The sequence below is a fragment of the Coturnix japonica genome, chromosome 23 (genome assembly GCF_001577835.2).
Source record: "Coturnix japonica isolate 7356 chromosome 23, Coturnix japonica 2.1, whole genome shotgun sequence".
Taxonomy (NCBI): Eukaryota; Metazoa; Chordata; class Aves; order Galliformes; family Phasianidae; genus Coturnix; species Coturnix japonica.
The window spans coordinates 4,622,595-4,644,114 of record NC_029538.1 but is presented as its reverse complement, the minus strand read 5'-3'; the positions used below and the strand labels follow the sequence as shown (position 1 = coordinate 4,644,114).

Genomic DNA, 21,520 nt, shown 5'->3' with positions numbered 1-21,520 from the left:
CGCACCCCCAGCAGTGCAGGAGGGATATCAGTACCAGGCAGAGCCTGAGGGATGCTGCCTGACACACTGCGGGGTCAGACACGTTTATGGCTGCAATGAGGGTGCACAGGGCTCGCTGAGGCCCAACCGATGCCCACACAAGGCCACGCGGTGTGGTGGCTGAGCCGATTCCTCCAGCAGATTACCATAAATCAGAGCGCCGATGGCTTCGTTAACCCAAAGGCACAGCTAATTCGAACAGCTCATCTAATGCTCATTTGCTCTGTACTTAGAGCCCGGAGACACGCCGGGGCTGCACGAAGCCCTGATGGGTGAGATGTCACCGCTGCCACGCACCCGCCGGGGGTCTCACCGGAACGGGCCCCGTCTGCCGTTGCCAGCGGGGGGGAGCGGTCCCGGGTCGGTCCGGGCCGAGGGCTACCGGTCCCGCCTGGGGGAAACTGAGGCAGACGGCGGGGCCGGGCGGGGCGGGGGACGAGCCGCCCCCGGGCCGGGGGAGGGACCGGAGCGGGGCTGCCCAGCGCTGCAGCGGGCGGAGCCGGGGCTCGGCGGGGCCGCCTCCCGGCCGAGCCGAGCCGAACCGAGCCGCGCCGCCGAGCCCGCAGCCGCCCCCGGCCGAACCGGGCGGCCCCGCCGGCACCGGGCCCCGGAGCTCTCCGCGGTGCTGAACGGCGCCGCCGCGCCCGCGGGACGCCGGCCAGGAGCGGCTCGGCCCGGCGCGGCGCGGCGGCCGCGGGGGATGGAGCCCTTCCTGGGCTGCACCGGCGCCGCGCTCCTGCTTTGCTTCAGCTACGCCGGTCTGCGGCCGGTGGAGGCAGGTAAAGGCCGCCGGGACTCGGGGAGCGTCTGGGGGCAGCGCGGTCGTGCGGGGAGTTGGGCACCGGGACAGCGCCGGTACCGGGTGAGGAGCGGCCCTGCGGCTGCGGCTCACGGAGCGGAGCAGCGGGCAGAGCGGTGTCCACGCGTGTCGGCACCAGACAGATCCTCTGAGCTGCCCCGTGGGGCGCGGAGCCACCCGGCCGAGTGACACTTCCAGGCGATTTGATCCTCCAAGGGGAACTGTGGGGAGGATGGAGGTCCCCGGGGGTTTGTCCTATTTTTGACACGAGCAGGAAACACTCGGTCCTGCTCCAGCCAAGACGAGCCTTCGCCTGTTTGCCCACGCAGATGCCACGTCTCAGCAGCGCTGCTGGGAGCTGCCCGAGAACCCTCAGCGCCCCATCCCCGACCCCGGCCCTCCCGGCTCTGTCTGCTCCGCACTGAGGCTGCGGGGTCTGATGGAGCAGCTGTTTTGATGTGCAGAACGCCGGGATAGCTCACATTCCTGGGGGCTGTGGGTGACTGTCAGCCCCGCACGGCTCCGGGGAGGGGAAATTCCTGCGCTCTGTGGTTCTGTTTGCTGTGGGGTTACAGCCACCCACATCCCACCCACACCGGGGCTGCGGGATCCCCTCGGGATGCTGTTGGGTTTGACACACACATCCTTGGCCAGATGTTGGCATGATGAATGGACAGACACGGGGAGATGAGCAGAACATTCCTAAAAGGAGAGAATGATGGAGAAAAGAGCACATCTGTGATTGGAATGGCCTTTTCTATTGCCTGTAAACTGGGACACTTCCCCTGCTCTTCCTTATCCTTGAATCACCTCAGCCAGCGATGGAGAGTAAACACAGAGCTGTGTCTCTGCCCATCACCGCCTCTGCCTGCATCTCCCCGGCACTGGCTGTGGCCATTGGGTCCCTGTGAGGTTTTGGGCAGTGCAGCCCTGCTGGTGGCTGCGCTGTGCAGTGGGGATGTGATCCCCAATGGTTCTGGGCATGTGAAGCTGTATGACCTTGGGGTTGCTTCCCCCAGCTCTGTAGGGGCTGTGAGCTGGGGCTGCAGGGAGGAACAAAAGGGATGTGGGCATGGTGTGGTTGTCCCAAGGTCACACAGAGGTGGTGGCAGTGTCCCCATCAGCTCTGTGGCTCCAGAACCACCTGAACATGTGGCCACAAGACCATTGAGGTGAGTGAGCCGAGAGGTATTGGGAAGGCTCATGGAGGGGCACCAGCTCTCCTCCCCTTGCACCCAGAGCTCCCGCAGGCTGCTGTCAAAGAATGCACTGTTAAGGCTGAAAGCTGCCATCCCTGCAGGGACCTGGGGGAAATGGTGCAGATTCCCCTTCTGACACTGCAGGCCTGGTGAAAGGCAGAGCTCGAGGCTGAGGCAGCGGGGCTGTGGGAAAAGATGTGGGGCTGCTGCTGCAGGAAAAGTAGGAGAATGATGCACAGCAGTAGGAAGAGGAATCAAAATAGTCCTCATTCCAGCAGGGCAAACAGCATCCCTGCAGAGCAGCTCAGGTCAGATTTCTATAGAGTGGAGGGAAAAGTGACTGGGAGAGGCTTCAGCCCCAGTGCAGCTCCAGCCCAGGGCCCCACGGTGCAGCCGGGCCACATGCAGGGCCAACATAGCAGCTCTGCACAGCAGCAGTTCCAGCAGCTCTTTGCAGCCCCTTCCCAGCTCCCGAGGGCCACAGAGATTCCTGGCCAGCTGACGAGTGGCGTAAGCACCGTATTGATTTCTGCTTTCAGCGTAGGAGAGATTTAATTGCAGTGTGGAGGTTTCTGACCCTGGTGTCAGACTCCCAGCAGGGATGGTGCTGTGCTGTCTTGTTCTGAGTGCTGTCTCCTGCTGGGAATGTGCATAGGGAGGACAGAGAGGGCTCCTGCGGAGCACTTTGCTCACACACACCGTGCACAGAACAACAGCAGGGCTCAGGAGCAGCCCTTCATGGAGCTGTGCCCATGTGCTGGTGCTGAGTGTGGCCTCATTTGGCATCGATTGTTTAATAAACCCCTCCTGTCTTATAAAGCACTCAGAGGCCAAATTAAGATCTGACTCGAACATAATTCAGTTAAAAGCATAAATGTGTGGAGCACTGAAGCACGCAGATCTTTATGCTTGCACTAAAAACCCAGGTGTTGGGCATGGGAGCAGCCAGAGCTCTGGGTACAAAGCTTGGGGTGTTCAGCCACCCCACTGCCAGCACTGCTCCGATGTCACACGGATGCACTGAGCTGCCGCACCATGGCACAAGCACTGCTGGGATGTTTGGATCCCAGATAAAACACCACAGTGACCCAGCACTGAGTTGGGACACAGGCAGAGGTCGGACAGCACCAACATTCTGCAGGGTAGTGATGGCCATGAGGCTGATGTGCCCCATTCCCACCCAGAGCAATGCCCAAGGCTGAGCACAGCAAGCATCACCACCAGGCACACAGCTGGGGCCGCCTGCTATCATGCTGTGTGCACGAGGAGTGGGTGAGCAGCAGGAAATAATTCCCTTTGTCCCAGATGGAGGCACCAGGGGCTGCTCTTTGTGTTCTCTGAAGCTGCAGTGCTCCCACACAGCCCCGCTCACCCGACACAGGGCTGTGCTGTGCCCCACTCTCTCCCATTGCCCCGCAGTCTCTCCTCATTAAAGCACTCAGGGAAGCTGAACGGCGCGCCAGCCAGCCTACATACCCCATAAAGCTGACAAGCAATTACATCCAGTGAAGGGAGCCATGCTGGGAGAGCAGAGAACGGCTCTGAATGCAGTAAAAGCAGGGCTTTGTGCTCACACTCGGTGCGCAGGCAGTGGTGCTTTGCAGAGCATCGCATCAGACCGTAGCGACGCTCCTTGCCATGGCAGGTTGCACCCCTCCATCCCTGCGTCTGTGGGAGAGGTCACAGTGCAGGAGCACAGAGCTGCTGGGTTTGGATGCTCCAATGGCTGCACTGTGTCCCGGGGCTGATGCACAACAGTCGAGGAGCTGTATGGGGAAGGGGAGTTCAGTGAACAAACACACACTGTGTCCACTGCCCACATAGGAAGCTTCTGACTCCAGGCACTTCCAAGCTCAGAAGCAGCAGATGTGTCAGCAGTGGGATGGGGACACACGGATGCGTCCCACACTGCAGTCACCACCAGGGCAAGCATTCCCTGTACAGTTGGGCAGTTTGCTGCTCCCTGTGCTGCACCAGCAGCAAAAAGCCAGGAAGGATTCAAAGCTCTGAAGTAGTCCTGTTGGATTTTTTTCCTCCCTCTCCCAAATAAAAGTCCATTAACAATCAGCAGAGCGTTTAATGAGAGGCCAGAAGGAATTTCCAGCACTAAGAAAGGATTAAGGGTAATCTTTGCCGCTCACAGCTCCCTGCACAGAGATGGCCCCGACCCACTCCTGCTGAAAGGCCCCACAGAGGGTCCTTGTGGAAGGGAAACAAGGCACATGCAAAGCACTATTGGTGGTGAAGCAGCCATTCCTCACTATAAACCACCACATCTTCATCTTAGTTACGGCCCCATCACAACATGGGGATGCTGACATTAAACAGAGCAAAAGGCACCAACCCTTCGGGTCTGGCAGCCCATGGCCCTGAGGGAGGCGCTGACCCTCCACATCCAGCAGGGAAACAGAAATCACTGTGCTCAGCTCCACGGGCACAGCTGGATCCACAGCTGGAGGAGCACCTCGGAGCAGGGATGAGATCTGGGGAAGGGATGATCTCATCACACACCTCCTGGGAGTGGGGAAAAGAGCTCACGGATTAGTTTTAGTTGCCAATTCTTCTTTCAGCTCTGGGAGCAGGGAACTCGTCTTCCTGGCTTTGTACTTCTGTCAAACACCGCGCTACATTCTCTTCTCATATCACTGCTGCACTGATTTGACACCTCTGATTTATGTGTAGCTGCTGCTGCTCTGTAGTAGCGAAGGAGAGACTCTCAGATGTGGATATTACTGTGTTATCTCCCAACTGTAGCTGCTGTCTCTCCCCACATAGAGGCTGTTTCTCTCCTACCCGCACCCTGTTCTGCTCCGCAGGCTCCAGGCATCGGCCGCAGCTCTGCCAACTGCCTCCCACCTCCCCGAGGCTGCCTGCTCCTCTTTCACCTCTGCCGCACACTCCCACCTCCCCCATGCTCTGACATAGAGCAGGACAGAAACTTCGGTGCTTTTTGTGCTGTGCCCCCCCAAGGTCACACATCCCAGCAGGGATTCAGCAGTGCGCTGCGTTCCCTTTTCCCCATGTGAAGCTTTTTCTGCTCTCTGCTCCCCATTAGGTTAATTCTTCTCTTTCCAAAGCCCTCCTCAAACCACACTGGGAGCTTCTCCTAAAAATACCCCGGCAAGGCGCCCATGAAGGGATTTAGTGACACAGCTGCACTGGGAGCAGGCGAGGTGCCCGGCTGCAGCCCCTCTGCTTTGTCTGTCACCTCCCAGCCCCTCTGCGCCCTCCATGTGTTCCAGCACATTCATCAGCCATGACTCACAACCCTTCCCGCTCCCATTCCGTCTGCTGACCGCTCAGTGCTAAAATTAGCTGGTCCCTGGTCAGCACGTGAGGATGGGGATGGTGAGGAGCTGCCTTGGGAGGGGAGCAGCACTGGGGTGATCCATGGGGTATTGTTGCATACCAGGTGCACCAGGTGCTGTTTGCAGAGGGAGGGCAGCAATATATCACCATTTCTCTGCTAAGAGAGCAGCACTGACCTTCCCTGAGGCATCCCATGCTCCCTTATTCTCTCTCTCCCCAAGGGAATGCTCACCAGGAGTGAGGTCAGCTGTCAGTTGGCACCAAGGCTCCGGCTGGTGTATTTTCAGCCACATTCAGGCATCCAGGGCTGACTATAAACCCAACAAGTGTTACTGGAGACGTGCACACATCTCCTGCTGTTGGGGTTGACCTCAGCCCCAGAAGGGCAGCACTGTGCAATGGTTATAAAGTAAGAGAAGTGTTACTCCTTGATGCAGGGAAATACAGCCCATCCTCATCATACCGACCTTGTGTGGCTGTGAGCAAACTGGGTGGCATTCACCACCTTTGGTTCGTGGCCCAGCTCCTCCACATCACAGCAGTCCATTGGTGTGTGCTGTTCTGGGAGCAGTGAGAGGATGGGGGGGAATGTCCTCCGAGCATCTCAGAGAGTCCATCTGCTGGGTGCAAAATACAAAAACACGTATAAAAAAATGCTGGCAAGCCCGCAAGGGAAAGCAAAGGAACGTTCCTATTTACTGCCGCTGAATTTCAGACCTCCAGAGCACTCATTCTGCTTTCATGCCTCCCAGACAGATCCTGCATTTCCTCCCAGCTGTCGCTGTCAGACTGTAATGGGACACAGCAGAGAAAACACAGCACGTGGCTGGGAGAGAGGAGACGTGTGAGCTCATCAATGCTCAGACACATCCTCAGATAGTTTTGGGGTGTGTGTGCAGATATTCCATGCACTCAGGGCCACTCACCCTCAGCAAAGAGCTCCAGAGCCTTGCTGGTAATTAAGACGTGCACCTGCCATTTCCAGGTCCCACACTCAGAGCTGTTGGCAGGAAGGCCATTTGCAGCTCAGTTTCTCATGCCTCAGACCATGGCCAGACCTCATATTTCCTTCTGCTCCCCCTGGGTCCCTTCCCACTCCCTGCCCTCGCTCCATCTCCTGTCCATAGCTGCAGCGTTGTGTCCCTCCTTGCAGACAGCCCATCGGCTCCGGTCAATGTCACAGTCAAACACCTGAAAGCCAACTCAGCCGTAGTGACCTGGGACGTGCTGGAGGATGAAGTTGTCATTGGATTTGCCATTTCCCAGCAGGTACGATGCCTATGGTTCCCCAGTTTCGGTCAAGTTCATCTTCACCCCAGGTCCCCTCGGTTTCCAAACTCTCTTGCCGCAGTGTGAGCCCATTCCTTCTCGTCCTGTCCCATGGTCTGTGGGAGGAATTCACTCCCCATCCTCCTGGCAGCAGTGCTCGGTGTGCTGCTCCCTGCAGAGGTCTCCGTGCCCATGGTGGACAGGGCAGGAAGCAGTGGTTTCAGACACCAGCAGTGCACACAGGAGGTCCCTCCACCACTCTGTGCTCTCCTCTCTCGGCTTCCAGAAGAAGGACGTGCGGATGCTGCGCTTCATCCAGGAGGTGAACACCACCACCCGCTCCTGTGCCCTCTGGGACCTAGAGGAGGACACTGAGTACATTGTGCATGTCCAGGCCATCAGCATCCAAGGCCAGAGCCCTGCCAGTGAGCCAGTCCTCTTCAAGACCCCCAGGGAAGCTGAGAAACTGGCTTCTAAAAATAAAGGCAAGTGTGGGTGAGTTCCTGTGTAGCCCCCAGACAAAGCAGGGCTCCGCAGGGAGGAAAAAAGGCCCCCGTGCAGTGAGGATAGCTGGGTTGCACACAGGGCTGAGGGCCCTCTGACAGCCCTGCACAGACATGGGGGATGCTCCGAGCATTCCCAGCAGTCAATGAGATGCTGAAGTTGCACTGCTGTCAGGGTTAAGCCCAGCATAAACATACCACTGCACGAGAATTCTGACACAGATACAGCCCAGCACTGAAAGCAACCACATACATCTAAGATGAAGATGATGTCCCTTTGCTCCAGTAAGAGGTCAGCAGCCACTGCTGCCAACGGCTGTCTGCCCACTCCTCCCATTTCAGATTTAAGGAGCAAAGCAAGGAGGTTTCCAGCCTGGGAACAGAGTGCCCTGCATTCTTACAAGTAGGGAATGCCACTTTTCTTATGTTTCAAAAGTTGATGCCAAATCACAGAATTGCTGATGTTGGATGGGACCACCTGAGTCCCACGGGACTACAGGGATTACTGCTGACCCAGGGCTCATCCTGCCACAGGGTTTTTGGCCATGGTTCCCAGGATGCTGCAAGTTCTTGGCTCTTCCTGCCAAAACGGTTTGGTGTCTGTAAACACAGAATTACTGTTCATCTAAAAGCACTAAGAGGAGCACTGCTTCCCTCCCTGGAGGCCTAAGCTGTAATCCTCTTAGTGCTTTGGAGGCGAGGAGGTGAATTACGCCCTGCAAAAAGTCTCAGCATATCCCTGAACCCCACAGCTCTGCTGAGAAATACCGTGCCCAGCTCCTCACGCTGAGCTGGGAGAGAACTGCTGAAGCATGCAAGGCGCTGTGACAGGCACAGACGGCTCCAACGGAGAGCAGGGTGAGCTGCCACAGAGCCAGGCAGCGTGGGTCAGCCTGTCCCCATTCACTTCTCCTCCCTCTCCCCATCTCATGCCAGCAGAGATGAGCACAGGGCAGTGGCTGAGCTTATGGTGCGAGCTGAGCTGGTGGCCACGGCTGAGCCAGAAGTTGGGTTTCATCATCTCTCTTTCCCTCTGTGCAGATGAGGTGACAATGAAGGAGATGGCGAAGAAAAACCAACAGCTGCGCGCGGGGGAAATACTCATCATTGTGGTGGTGTTGTTTATGTGGGCAGGTCAGTTCCATCTCTCTGTCCACACACATCTCTCCCCCAGCACACGCTGCCCTGCCAGGTGCGTGTGCTCCCCCTGCACTCCAGGAGCTGAAATCAGGTGAATCAGTTCTTTGAGCTGGCAGGCACCACATCGGTGATGGACTTGATGAACCAATTGTCTAATTCAGCATAGCTAATCCTGTAAGCTCCATTGTTCCAGGAAGCACTGATGCTAACACCATCAGCCATCCACCAGGACGCCCCTTCAGACAGCGCAGGTTACAGCAATTATCTGCCTTATTATGGCTCCAGCTCTCATGCAAAACAGAAATTCTCTGACGAGTTCTGCCATCACTGTTATATACCTGCAGATGTTGTCCTGCTCCTCTGGAGGTCCAGGCTGACACTGTGCACAGGCAGGTTGAGTTCCTGCCCCTCATCTGCCAGCTCCAGATCCTCCCAGATGAAAGGGCCACAAGGCACATTTCCACCAAGCAGAAATTCCAGGAGCTCCTGTGCTTGCAAAGCAAAGATCCCACCTAACCACATAGTGCTATTGCCATGCAAACGTAGGGTTTAAAGCACTCATCCCACTTAGCCTGAAGCTTCTCTCCCTTCTGTCTAACTATCTTAGCAAGGAACTTGTGTAGGAAGCAGCCAGAGGGCTGTTAGAAAGGAGCAAGTGTGGATGATGCTGTGATCTCCACCAGAAGGCACGGAGCTGCCTGGCAAGCACAGAGCTCTGCAGGCTGAGCTCCTCCGTGTGCTCACTAATGCTTTCTCCCCATCAGGGGTGATCGCCCTGTTCTGCAGGCAGTACGACATCATCAAAGACAACGAGCCCAACAACAGCAAGGAGAAAGCCAAGAGCGCCTCAGAGAACAGCACCCCTGAGCACCAGGGTGGGGGGCTGCTCCGCAGCAAGGTGAGTGCTGGGGGGTGCACCAGGCAGGAGCTTCCAGCAGCTCCCAGCAGCCCCCCAAGCAGCCCCACACCACCTCCCCCCCCCCAGCTGGGAGGCAGGAAGGAAATGCCCCTTTGCCTCCACGCATGCCAACACCGCAGCATCCCCCACTGTGCTGCCTTTCCTTATTACTGGAGACAGCTCACTAATACACACATTTACAAGCAGACCATCACAAATCGAGCCAAAGCCATCCCTTCTTCACAACCCACAAGGGACGGGAGTGAGCTCTTACACAAGACTTCACACACACTGCACAGACCCAGCGGGGGTACTTGTCCCTCCCCAGCTGTTTCTACACCTTCTCTTCCTGTGTCTCCTCTCTCCCAGTTCCCAAAAAACAAACCCTCGGTGAACATCATTGAGGCGTAACAGCTCCACAGGACTCCACTTCTCACGCTCACCTTCTGCCTCTGAGCCTCAATGCCTGGGGAGGTGAAATAGCATTGGAGCGATTGGGAAGGAGACCCAGCAGCCATCAATCACTTGATGGCACACAGCAGCTCCTTCCTCATCTGTGCTCTGCAAACATCCGACCAGAAGGAAAAACCCTGCAACAACAAAACAAAACACAACCCAAGCCCAACCAAGATGGAAAGGCACCAATGAGAGCTGCTGCTGCTCATGGGTCACCGCATGGGAGCGGCCCCTCACGCTCCCCACCCTCACACTCCGTCTCCTGGAGTGCTTTTCCCACCTTTGGAAACGTGCACTGTCCTGTTGTAGTGCAGTCTCACCATCACCCATCTCAGCAGCACTGCTGGGAGCTCACCAGCACCGCCCCCCAGCCAGCGGGAAGGAAGGACAGCAGCTCACTGCAGACAGGCTGCGCTGCCGTGCGCTTTCAGCTCGCTTTGTTCCATTGGCGCGCGATGTGCAGCATCTCACGGGTGGGGTTTGTAAGAAACAGAGGAAAGAGAAGCACTGCAGGCTGCAGACCCACTGCAGGAGCTCCTTCAGCTGCTTCCCAGCCAGCATCCAGCACTGCTGCCCCCCATCACACAGCGCTGTTCTTCATCTCAGATGTTTGGGGCACAGGCTGAGACAAGGGGGCACCAGGAGGCCCTGTTCAGCTTCCAGGATAAACCCAACCATCTTCATGGTACTTTCAGCAGCTGCAGTGTGAGAACACTCCATCCAGATGTAGCCAGTTAGCAAAAAAAAAGAGAAGAAATAAAAAAGAAAGAAAAAAATAACACGGATGCTACCGGTCGCTATGCAAGGTCCTGGTGGTAATGGCAGGAGGCTTTTGCCTAAGGGACCTTTTTTACTGAGGGCTTCAGTTCTTCATGGCTTCTCCCATGGGGTGCAGTGGGAAGGTCTGGCTCTGCTCCGTGATGCCGGGGCTGTGCCGGGCAGCCCCCCATGTGCAGGGGGGTCATGGAAGGGGCCGGGTCTCCTCCCCACTGGGACGCCTGGGAGTGCATCGCATGGAACAGATTAACTCTCGTCGTGTGCCATGGGGTATCTGTATTTACCTGCTCCACAAAACCACTCCACATGCACAAGGGGATGAGGCAAGATCCTATTTGCTCCATCAGACAGGTCGGCCTGAGGAGGGCTTTAATCTCTTTACACCACACCTGAGTTAAAGGCCCAGCACGGAACCGGGCCGGCAGCTGCCAGCAACGCTGCTCCAGCTCAGCACCAACGGCTCCAACTCAGCGCAGGGGGGGAAGCACCGGGATTCTGCCCATCCTTTGTGGACTGGAAGGGCTTCCCCTGCGCCAGCTCCAGGCCAACCCCTGTGGTCTCTTCCACGGATCCTTTGCCAGAACGTAACTCCTCCATCACCGAGAGGGAGAGGTCAACACCTCTGATACAGACAGAGCAATAAACATTTTATAATGTACAACAAAAGATTAAAGGTGTGTCTTGTTTGAAGTCGTAATCTCTTGTATTTGCCCACTTCAAGCAGAGCACACACAGGGTGGAACACGGGGGCTTCATATGTCCCACCATCTGTAGGTTTTGTGGGTGTAGGAAACCAGAATGGCTCTGAGTCCTCTGCAGCTGTGGAATGAATGGGGGGGGGGAAAGGGCTGGAGGTATAAATAGCACTGCAGCCATACCTGGTGAGATCCTTCAGACGTGCCTCTTACCTCCCAAGAAAGAAACGCCGTTTGGAATCCATAACCCTATAAAGGGAGATTTAGGACAGATGGTGCAGCATGTGCAAAATGATAAGGGAGATGCTCCCTCGTAATCCTGGAGCAGACAGCCAAGCAGGCAGCCCACAAAGGGCTGCAAGTGAGGAAATCAGCCTGCTAATTTGGCGGCTTTGGGGGAGGGAGGATCGTGTGTTCTCTATAAAGGCAGTTGTCCCTGGTAATTCAGCCCAAATCCCATTCTTTGCTGCTGTTTCCCACTCACAGTTTTAAGCCACATCTTTCCTAACAGATGAGCTCACTCTTCCTTCAGTGGAAATGGGGAATTAAAATTTAAAGCGTAACCATTCACTCAGCATTCAGAATTGGCTGCACGCTGAGGCGGGAGGCAGAAGGGTTACGGTTATGTTTCATAACTGTGGGCTTTAAAGGTAAAAGAAATAAGGCCATTAATGAGAAGAGACAGAAGCGAGCTGGCAGCAGCTCAGCTCGGGGAGAGCCTGAATGATTACCTCCTAATGATTCTCTTAGAGGAAACATTTTAGACAGCTATGAATTAATGTAGGAAGTCCAGGTTTTAGGAACCATCTTAGGAAAAGAGGTTTCCCATTTTAAGGAAAAGGAGATTCTGTTTTCTGAGATTCACAAACACTGAAGTCTTCACTGCTGTTCTCCACTGTAACCCATTGGGGTCAAACTCCATGAGGGCTCCGGGCTGTGTGACTTCAATCCCAAGTCAAATCCCAAGGAAAAAATACCTTGTTGTCATCAGCAGTGCCCAAAAATAATCCCTGTGCCACACAGGGGTGTTTTACAGCCAATAAAGGGAAGGGATCAAGGAGGAAAGGAACAACAGAAGCACTCATCCTAAAGGTGACCCACAGTTCCCTACTTGTGTTCCCCTGACTGGCAGATTCAGGCTGGATGTTGGAAGCAGGGCTGGAGAAGGGAGGCTTCACTGAATGCTAATGAGCAGAACTGGGAGGGGGAGGGAGTGGGGGATCCCAGAGAGCCCTGCAAGGAAGTGTTTCCCATTGAACCAGCCCTGCTGCAGGATGCTCATCCCAGGAACCAAGTGAGCAGAGCCCACAGGCACAGCGAGAAGCAAGCAGCTGAAAACAGAACGCTTTGCCAACACACAGCGCCTGCTTGAAGCTGAGCACCATTTTCCCACATCCTTCCAAGCACTGCAATACGATGCCCACAGGCACAGCTCACCCCCACGTTCCTCCCCCATGAGTTTGGTAGCAGCGAGCCGTGGTGTGGAGCAAACACTGCTCAGAGCATCTCCTGAGCCACAGCACTGCTCACACCTCCCGGCACAGACAGGAACAACACCGGCTCCGCTCCCATCTAATGGGAGCATCAGCATCTTCTTCACTGACACTTCACTGCACTGGAGAAGGAAACACCTACATGGCACAGTGTTTGTACAGCCTCAGCTGGCAGTGACTTTCTGGAGGAGATGTAAGCAGAGAGGAACAGATTGCTAACACCACTATTTGCCAAAGACATTACAGGTTACATCACACACACCACACTGCACACATTGAGCTGATAGAAATGCATGGGGCAGTCAGATGGAGAAGGAGATTATGCTGTGTTACACCAAATGTAATTGCCCCAGATTTGCAGAAAAACCTCCTAACAAAGCTCAGCACAACCGACCAAATCCAGTCTGCTTCCCAGCGTTTGTCAAGCAGAGTGATCAGCTTGCTGGTTACACCACAATATCTTCTGTTTCCTCCACAAATCTGCATGGATTCAGTCGTCTGATGACCCTACAGATTAAAGCAGTGCTGTTCCCACTTAGCACTCCCAGCCCACACGTCTCAGGGAAAGCGAGCTGGGTTCTCTTCCAGCTCACGCATCAGCAACAATTTTGTGTAACTACATTCCAAATGAAGAGCCTTTATTATTAGCAGCAGAGTCAGGAGAGACACAGCATGGATCTGAGATCCCAGATGGAGCTAGCAAAGCTGGCAGCCAGGAAAGCTGCCTTTTTGCTTCCAACCTGCACACATTGGGCATGGAGTCACCGTGCAGCCATAGCAGCACAGCCCCACCGAGCCATTGGGTGCTTCCCAGCACACTGCTGTCCTTTTTTACTGATAAATCCACATTTAGTGCCACCAGCTGCTGAATGTGACTTATTTACACCATCCAGGCCTCTTCCGCAGAGTTCTCCAGCTGCCGTTAGAGTGCGATACAGCAGCAAATGATATTAAGTTTTTAATTGTCAGGCATTTATCACAGTGCCTACACCCAGCTTGCACAAACCTGCCTCCTCCAGGCTCACACTGCTGGAATCCACTCCTGCAAAAACCATAAGCAGAGCTCTCGGTTGTACCCTGGCTGCAAACACGCAGCACGTCCCCTGTGAACACTTAGCGTGCAATCCTTTTCCCTTTACAGCATTTCCAGCTCATATGAATCACAGCTGCAGCATCAAAGAATGAAATCTTCCACAACAAAGCCTCTCACAAACCTAAATCCTTTACAGAGCGCAGAGCTGCTCCATGGCAGTGCTCCTTCACGAGTCTCACAGTCACAAAGGATGCAATCAGGAGGACTGCTCCTGGCCCAGCCCACGGCACCAGGATGCAGCCCTCGGGCAGAGCACACAGACACATCATCCCAGTGCCCAGACACGCACTGAGCAGTGTCATTAACTCAGCAAGGCTGAACTGGAGGCAGAATGCCTGCTTTAACAGAAGGCTCACATCAACAGCATTGACTGCTGTGTACTGCCTCATAACAGCCTCAAAGATGTATAATATCTCTAATAATCCAACCAAGAGGCACAGAGCCTCCTGAATGCCCACCAGCAGGACCCCCAGCACATCACCCCCAACCCTCTGTTGTGTCACTCCGACCACCAGCACCCATCGCTCAATGGCTGCATCCCAGCCCCACCATCCAGCACTACGTGACACCAACAGCTGTAGCCAGGCTGAGCCCTGCAGGCACTGCTGCACAGCAATTGAAGGGCTGCTCTGCAGCCACGCTCCGCTCCCTCCTTGTTGCCCAGGCAGAGCAGTGCATTTCTGCAGCAGCTGCTCAGTGTGAGCAGCCAGCTCCCAAAGCAGCACAGCAAATGTTTCATGCCAACAGCTGGGGAGAGAGACCTGCCTACACTGCTGGGTGTCAAAGCTAAGAAGCGCCGCATTGTGCCTGGATCACACTGCTCCCTGCAGGCCCTGCTGGGCTGCAGTCACAGAGCACCAAACACCAACAGTGACTTCGTTTCCAGGAGCGAAGTCCTTATTTTTCATGTCAGATATTTAGAACTGACAGTTCTTTCCAAATGAACTGAAAGCACCAGAAAGCACCAGAGCTCCAGGCTGGCTGCAGGGTGTGCTGTCCTGCTCTCCCAGGACAGGACCCACAGCTCAGTGAGAGGCAAACTCCCCGGAGCGCTGCCCTTGTGAAGCTGTTCAAGGTGCTCTCCATACACAACGCAGTGTGTCCTTGTCCCATGGGAACTCAAAGGTCTCTCCACGCTGCACTGCAGTCATGTGATGGATGAGAGTCATAGGGCCACGTAACACACCTTCCTTCCCAGGGAACAGAATGTTCTGAGAGCAAATCCGGGGCTCCTACATAAGCTGCGCTATCGGCTTTTATTTGTCCAAGGGAACAAAAACTTGTAGAGAAAGTTTCTGATGTGTTCTTGAAAACTCTACTTTTCTGGATACATTCTTTAGGAAGAAAGGAGGCTATGGAGACAGCTATCAGAGGGCGAACTCAGTGTCACACAGCACCCGATGTCTCATGGTGTGAGATCAGAAGGAATTGTGGCTCTTTATGGATCCTTATCCTGCCCACACAGAGGTGCCCTTTGCTTTCTGTTCTGATTCAGAGCCAGAAGGGCACAGACCTGGAGGGGCTGAGTGCTGCCATCAGGTGCAGCTGCTGCATGTTTGTACAGCTGGGTGTCCGTACCGTGTGGGTCAGAGCTGGGGGACAGCAGGGGAAGAACAGATCACATTGCTTTGCTTCCTACAAAGCGTACGGATGATAAAAGATTGCACGTAAGGCTCAGCAGATCAAAGCTGCCCAAGGTCTCTCAGGAGCAGAGAGCTGCTGGAACAGTCTGCTCATCAAGCTCCCCTTTTCCTGACCTTACGTTCATCATTATCCTTACACAAGGGATCACCAAGGTCAGAACACAGCCAGTGGTTTCACTCCTGACAAAGAAACCGAGGCTGAATCCTCCCTGTGAGTTCTTTGGCGACCATCTCACCCCACCTCGAGTCAACCACACATTTGTTTCCCCCCTCTGTCCCCTTCCTGTCACTTTAAACTGAAGGTATTTGGTTTTCTAAAGGTGTTTGATCTTTGTGGTTACAATAGGACAGATGGTCACAAACATCTGTGACTCTTCATAATGCATTTCTTCCTCTTCTATCTTTGACTCAAGAAAGTAATGAATCAGGTCTATCCCAGATTGCAAGAAGTCTGATAAAACTGGGGAGCATCATAAATCTCCATCAGACGTGGAGGTCAGGCAAAGCCAGCACAGCCTGCAGGCACCACGCATGGCTGCACTGAGTGCTGTGGCTCTGAAGGGCAGAAGTGCAGAGCAGCTGGTGGTGCAGCTCCATCCCATATGCACAACTGCAACGAGAATGGCTATGAAGCAGTTCTCCCAAAGCACAGATGTTTGGGTGGGAAACGGGAGTTTTCACGTTCAGAGAGAGGGATGTTGTTTGTTAGTTTGTCCTTCCCCTGCCCTCCTAAAAATAGGCCCATCCAGCCCATCCTGCTGGGGGCAGGAGCAGCAGGGAGCTCACGTTCAGTGCCAGGAGTCACAGTTATAAAAGGAGCCTCAGCGTGTCTGCAGGCTGATACAGAACCAAGCAGAATTACTGAGGAGGATCTCATCAAGAAGGATATGATTCCATTTACTGTTGAATGAAGGGCCATAATGAAGCGTGAATGCTAACAAACGGTCAGCTGGCAGGCTTCCTTTGTGGTCAATTATCAGTTTCAGCCACCCATTTCCAAACAGATGCTCAAATCACATCTCATTTCTACATCTGCTACAACGCAGCCTCAGCAGCATTCAGATTCCTTTGGGGAGCCGCAAATAAATTTATCCATTCCAATTTAACTGGAATGGATACTGGAATGGGAGGGAGAGCAACCAGAGCCGTGGGTTAGCTGTTGTTCTGCATCTGCCATACAAATGATGGAGGCAAAAGGGCTGCAGATCTGGATGCAACGGAACCGGCCGAACCCGGCGCTGTTCGGCTGCTGCCACCTGCCGGGAGCCGCAACCCAGCGCCCCCAGCCTCAGCCGGAGCAGCCCCCGCAATGCTCCCTATCAATATCGTACGGGATGAATATGAAGCGCTTTATGGCTTTGGGAAGCTCTTGGGTTCTGGATCCATTAGACAGTGTTGGGGTGCCGGGCTGCCGGTATCACTCTGACCATGTGCCGTGTGTGTGTATCGCTATCCGGGACTCCGAACCGGCACATCGACTGCTCGGTAATCCTCGGGAGGAAGTGACGTCAGAGAGACACCGGCGAGCGCCGAGTGGGGCTGATGCAACCGGGACCCGGTGGGTGAGAAGGAGCGGGGGAGGAACGGGAGGAACGGGGAGTAAGGGGCTCTATGGGGAGTAAGGGGCTCTATGGGGTCTATGGGTACCGCTAACACGTCCCGACCCGCAGCCGCCGCCATGGAGACCGCGTCCGGCCCGCAGGAGAAGTACCAGCTCATCACCCGCAACCTGCAGGTACTGGGTGCGGGCCGGGCCTGAGCGCGGACACAGGGAGGGGCCTCGGGCCGGGCCTCGGTGCTGGGCCTTAATGCCGGGCCTTAATGCCGGGCCTCAATGCCGGGCCTCAATGCTGGGCCTCAATGCTGGGCCTCAATGCTGGGCTCAATGCTGGGCTCAATGCTGGGCCTCAATGCTGGGCTCAATGCTGGGCTCAATGCTGGGGCCTCAATGCTGGGCCTCGGTGCTTTGTGCCCGGTTCCCGGTGCCCGCCCAGCCCGGCCGCTGTCGTGTCTCTGCCCCAGGAGGTGCTGGGTGAGGAGAAGCTGCTGTCCATCCTGAAGGAGCGGGAGGTGAAGATCTATTGGGGCACCGCCACCACGGGCCGGCCGCACGTCGCCTACTTCGTGCCCATGTCCAAGATCGCCGACTTCCTGAAGGCCGGCTGTGAGGTGTGTGGGTGGATGGTGGGTCCCTGTGCATCCTGTGGCCATCACAGTGCTGACTGTCCCCTCTGTTCCAGGTGACGATCCTCTTTGCTGACCTCCACGCTTACCTGGACAACATGAAGGCCCCCTGGGAGCTGCTGGAGCTGCGCACTCGCTATTATGAGAATGTGATCAAAGCGATGCTGGAGAGCATTGGGGTGCCCCTGGAAAAGCTGAAGTTTGTCCGAGGCACAGACTACCAGCTCAGCAAGTGAGTTCTGAGTGCCTGGTTCTCTGTGATAAGCTGGGTTGGGGCTCTGCTGTCATTCAGGGAACAAAGTGAAGGTGCCTCCTGTCTGCTCTCAGTGGCCATTTATGTGAAGCGGCTTTTGCAGCTGCTGGTGCTGACCGTGCTGTCCCTTCCCACAGGGAGTACACGTTGGATGTGTACCGTCTGTCGTCTGTGGTGACACAGCACGATGCAAAGAAGGCAGGAGCAGAGGTGGTGAAGCAGGTGGAGCATCCTTTGCTGAGTGGTTTGCTCTACCCAGGCCTGCAGGTGGGTGTTGAGGCTGCCTGGCACAGTATGTATGCTGAGGAGGTGCTGGATAAAGCCAGCACTGTGCCTGGGCAGATCCTGGAGCACAGGCAGGGCCTCCAAAGGCTGAGTGAGCTGAAACATGAAGTCCTGGGGCCGAGCTCAAGGCTGTCTGTGTTTTTCCTCAGGCCCTGGACGAGGAATACCTCAAGGTTGATGCGCAGTTTGGAGGAGTTGATCAAAGGAAGATATTCACCTTTGCAGAGAAGGTAGGAATGGGAGTGTTTGAGTCCCTTGTGACTCTGATGGGGGACTCAGATTCTCACTAATCCATTGGGAGAAACATCACTGTGATTTCAGTGTGTGTCACAGGGCTCTTAGCAGCTCTTGCTGCTGCTCTTCTTGTCCACGGGGCTCTGGTGTATTTGCTAGGCAAGGCTGCCACCTGTTCCAGGCAGTGGCTGTCAGGAGCATGTGAACCCATGATAGTTTTCTGGCTCTTGTTGCCATGCTCAAGGTTATCTGGAGCCAGGAGCAAACAGGGAGCATGAGTTAAAGCTGATCTGCAAAAGAGCATTGTCCATGACTTACTCCTTTGCATTTTCCCAGTACCTTCCTTCCCTGGGCTATGCCAAGCGCATCCACTTGATGAATCCAATGGTTCCCGGTCTGACAGGCAGCAAAATGAGCTCATCAGAAGAGGTTGGTTCTTGAGCAGTGGCTGAGGCTCTGCAGGGGCACGGGCTCATGGTTGGGGATGGAGAGGCAAGAAATTAGAAAAAGGGCTATGGAAGTTTCTTCCTCCAGGACTCAAAAATTGATCTTCTGGACCGCAAAGAAGATGTGAAGAAAAAGCTGAAGAAGGCTTTCTGTGAGCCAGGGAATGTAGAGAACAATGGTGTCCTCTCCTTCATTAAGCACGTCCTCTTTCCCCTCAAGTCAGGTAAGGGGCTCCCTTAAGGGCAAAAGGAGGGGGCAGGAGTGTACAATTACTGACACTGGCTGCACCCTGCACACCCTCTTGCCAGCTCTGCTGCAGCTCCTTTAGCTCTTGGCCAGAGTGGGGTGGTTTATCTGGCTGAGCCAGGGGAACCTCCCCTGGGATTAATTTGAGCCTTGATCTGTGATTCACAGAGTTTGTGATTCTGCGAGAAGAAAAATGGGGAGGTAACAAAACATACACAGCCTATGAAGCTCTGGAGAAGGACTTTGCTGATCAGGTGAGTACAGCAAGGGACTGAATGCCTCCCTTGTCCCTGAGGCTCCCACAAGCTCTTTGGGAGGGCTCAGAGTAGCTCTGGGAGCTGGAAATCCACATTGGGACCTGTCTGCTTGTCACGATACAGGTTGTGCATCCTGGAGACCTGAAGAACTCTGTGGAAGTGGCCCTGAATAAACTGCTTGACCCCATCAGAGAGAAATTCAACAACCCAGAGCTGAAGAAGTTGACCAATGCGGCATATCCCAACCCATCCAAAGCAAGTAAGGAGCTGCTGGGGGAAATGGGGCTCTGACCTTGTAGGGCTGGGTAGGAGGGAGTCTCTCTAGGGCCATTCCTGGAGAGTATTTGCAGGGTGAATAAAGGCCAGTGCTGCTTGTCTGCCTCAGTGAGAGATGGCAGAAGGCAGCTCTCAGAGTCTGGCAAAGTGGAGGAGGGACTGCTGTGGTGTGTGCAGACAAATAGGGAATTCAGGAGCTTCCAAGTCGAGCAAGTGGGGGTTATTGTGTGCTCCTTAGGCTTGGCCAGCTCCCAGTGTTTAAGGTGAATGGTGCAACTGTTTCCCTTGTACTGTAGAGCCTGCAGAGAAAGGCACCAAGAACTCAGAGCCAGAAACTATTGTCCCATCTCGGCTGGATATCCGTGTTGGCAAAGTGATCAGTGTGGAAAAGGTATGGGCATGATGGTAAGAGGGGATTAACCTTCCCACAGTGTGAGAAGGGCACTCGGTATATGGGGAAAGGTGAAGGGGAGGGGTCTGCCTCTTTGTTTTTTTTGTCACCCCTTCTCTGCTCCTTACCTTGCTTTTACTTGCCAGCACCCAGATGCTGACAGCCTGTATGTGGAGAAGATCGATGTGGGTGAGCCTGAGCCCCGCACTGTGGTCAGTGGCCTGGTGCAGTTTGTCCCTAAGGAGCAGCTGCAGGACAGGCTCGTGGTGCTGCTTTGTAACCTCAAGCCCCAGAAGATGAGGGGCGTGGAGTCACAGGGCATGGTGCTGTGTGCCTCCAGGTGAGGGGGGGAATCAGAGACGTCCCTTACAGGGCTGCAGTCTGGATCCTCAGAGCCCAGGGGTACCAAGGGGCAGGTGGGCACTGCCTGGGGGTGACTCTATTTCCTGTGTACCTCTCTGCAGTGTGGGGGAGCCACGGCAGGTGGAGCCCCTGGACCCGCCTGCTGAGTGCTGTGCTGGGGAGCGTGTCTACGTGGAGGGCTATGAGGACGGGGAGCCTGACGATGAGCTCAAGCCAAAGAAGAAGGTGTTTGAGAAGCTACAGGTGAGGGGCTGTGCTTGGGGCTGGGCCACAGCACAGAGCTGTCGGGCTGAGGGCTGGGGCTTCAGGCGCTGAGTAGGGCAATGCTGAGGGCCATGTGGATGCCACTGTTCCCATCACTGGGTGACTTCAGTTTGTTTGCTTGCTGCCTGTGTCAGGCAGCATCCAAGGCAGCCACAGACTGGGGGGTCTGACCCCCATTCCCCTGCTCTGCTCCTCAGGCTGATTTCCGCATCTCTGAGGACTGCATCGCTCAGTGGAAGGAGAGAAACTTCCTGACCAAACTGGGGAACATCTCGTGTAAAAGCCTGAAGGGGGGGAGCATCAGCTAACAAGCACCAGAGCCACGGCTCACGCCTCCTGCCTGGCCCCTCCACCCCTCCATCCAGGCTCTCCTCCCCAGTTTCTGCCATCTCTTTCCCCGGAACCTTGAGCAGGGGCCTTAGCCCTTGGGACCTGACAGCTCTGGACCTGAATTTGCAGTCTCCCACGCACTGTAATAGTGAGAGGCTGCTGGAGAGCTGGCCCAAACATCTTTGCCTTTGGTCTGCTCAGCCTGCATCAGTATCTCTGCTGTGGGCCAGAGCTGGGGCCTGGCAGTGGCACCACATCTAAGGGACCTGTGTTTCTTGTGCCCGTGTCCTCTGGCTCATCACTGAGGTCACTGGCTTGCTCCCCGTTGTGCCATGGACTAGAAAGATGCTCGCTGGTTGTATCTCTGGCACAGCATGTGCAGGCACTGCCATGAGGGTTGAAAGGGAAAGCTGCTTGATCAAACCTGTGTTGCTGCTACCAGGGTTGGGGACAGCTGCCTGGCAGCCAGGTAGCTCCTGTCCCCTGCTCCGTGCACAGCCCACCTGGGGCAGGGGCTGCAGCTTGTGGGCCAGGAGCCCAGGCAGTCCCCTGCTGTACCAGGTCTGACCTGAGTCCGGGGCGGGGTGGGGTGGTAGGCCTTTAAACACTGACTCGGGAACCATCTGTCTGTCATAAACCCCAAATAAATTGTCAAGCTGACAGCACCTGGGTGTGCC

The 21,520-nt window shown here is 55.3% G+C and overlaps 2 protein-coding genes and 1 long non-coding RNA gene across 3 annotated transcripts; 2 read left to right on the top strand and 1 right to left on the bottom strand.

Annotated features, from left to right (window-relative positions):
* Positions 1-546: 546 nt before the first annotated feature.
* On the top strand, positions 547-11,079 carry FNDC5 (fibronectin type III domain containing 5). The gene is made up of 6 exons (XM_015883724.1): positions 547-818; positions 6,500-6,615; positions 6,902-7,100; positions 8,160-8,252; positions 9,023-9,156; positions 9,526-11,079. The coding sequence occupies exons 1-6, from the start codon at positions 740-742 to the stop codon at positions 9,565-9,567; spliced, it is 663 nt and encodes a 220-aa protein (XP_015739210.1). The 5' UTR covers positions 547-739; the 3' UTR covers positions 9,568-11,079.
* Positions 4,095-6,502, bottom strand: LOC107324047. Its single transcript, XR_001559394.2, has 2 exons — positions 6,064-6,502; positions 4,095-5,963 (listed from the first exon to the last, which is right to left on the bottom strand). It is a non-coding gene; the product is annotated as an uncharacterized LOC107324047 (long non-coding RNA).
* A 5,683-nt stretch (positions 11,080-16,762) lies between the features above and the next one.
* On the top strand, positions 16,763-21,508 carry YARS1 (tyrosyl-tRNA synthetase 1). The gene is made up of 14 exons (XM_015883300.2): positions 16,763-16,871; positions 16,984-17,048; positions 17,336-17,482; positions 17,554-17,729; positions 17,888-18,017; positions 18,185-18,265; positions 18,606-18,698; positions 18,804-18,939; positions 19,131-19,216; positions 19,343-19,478; positions 19,792-19,886; positions 20,033-20,226; positions 20,351-20,492; positions 20,711-21,508. Exons 1-14 carry the CDS (start codon positions 16,856-16,858, stop codon positions 20,819-20,821), a joined length of 1,608 nt encoding a protein of 535 aa, XP_015738786.1. The 5' UTR covers positions 16,763-16,855; the 3' UTR covers positions 20,822-21,508.
* Positions 21,509-21,520: the final 12 nt, after the last annotated feature.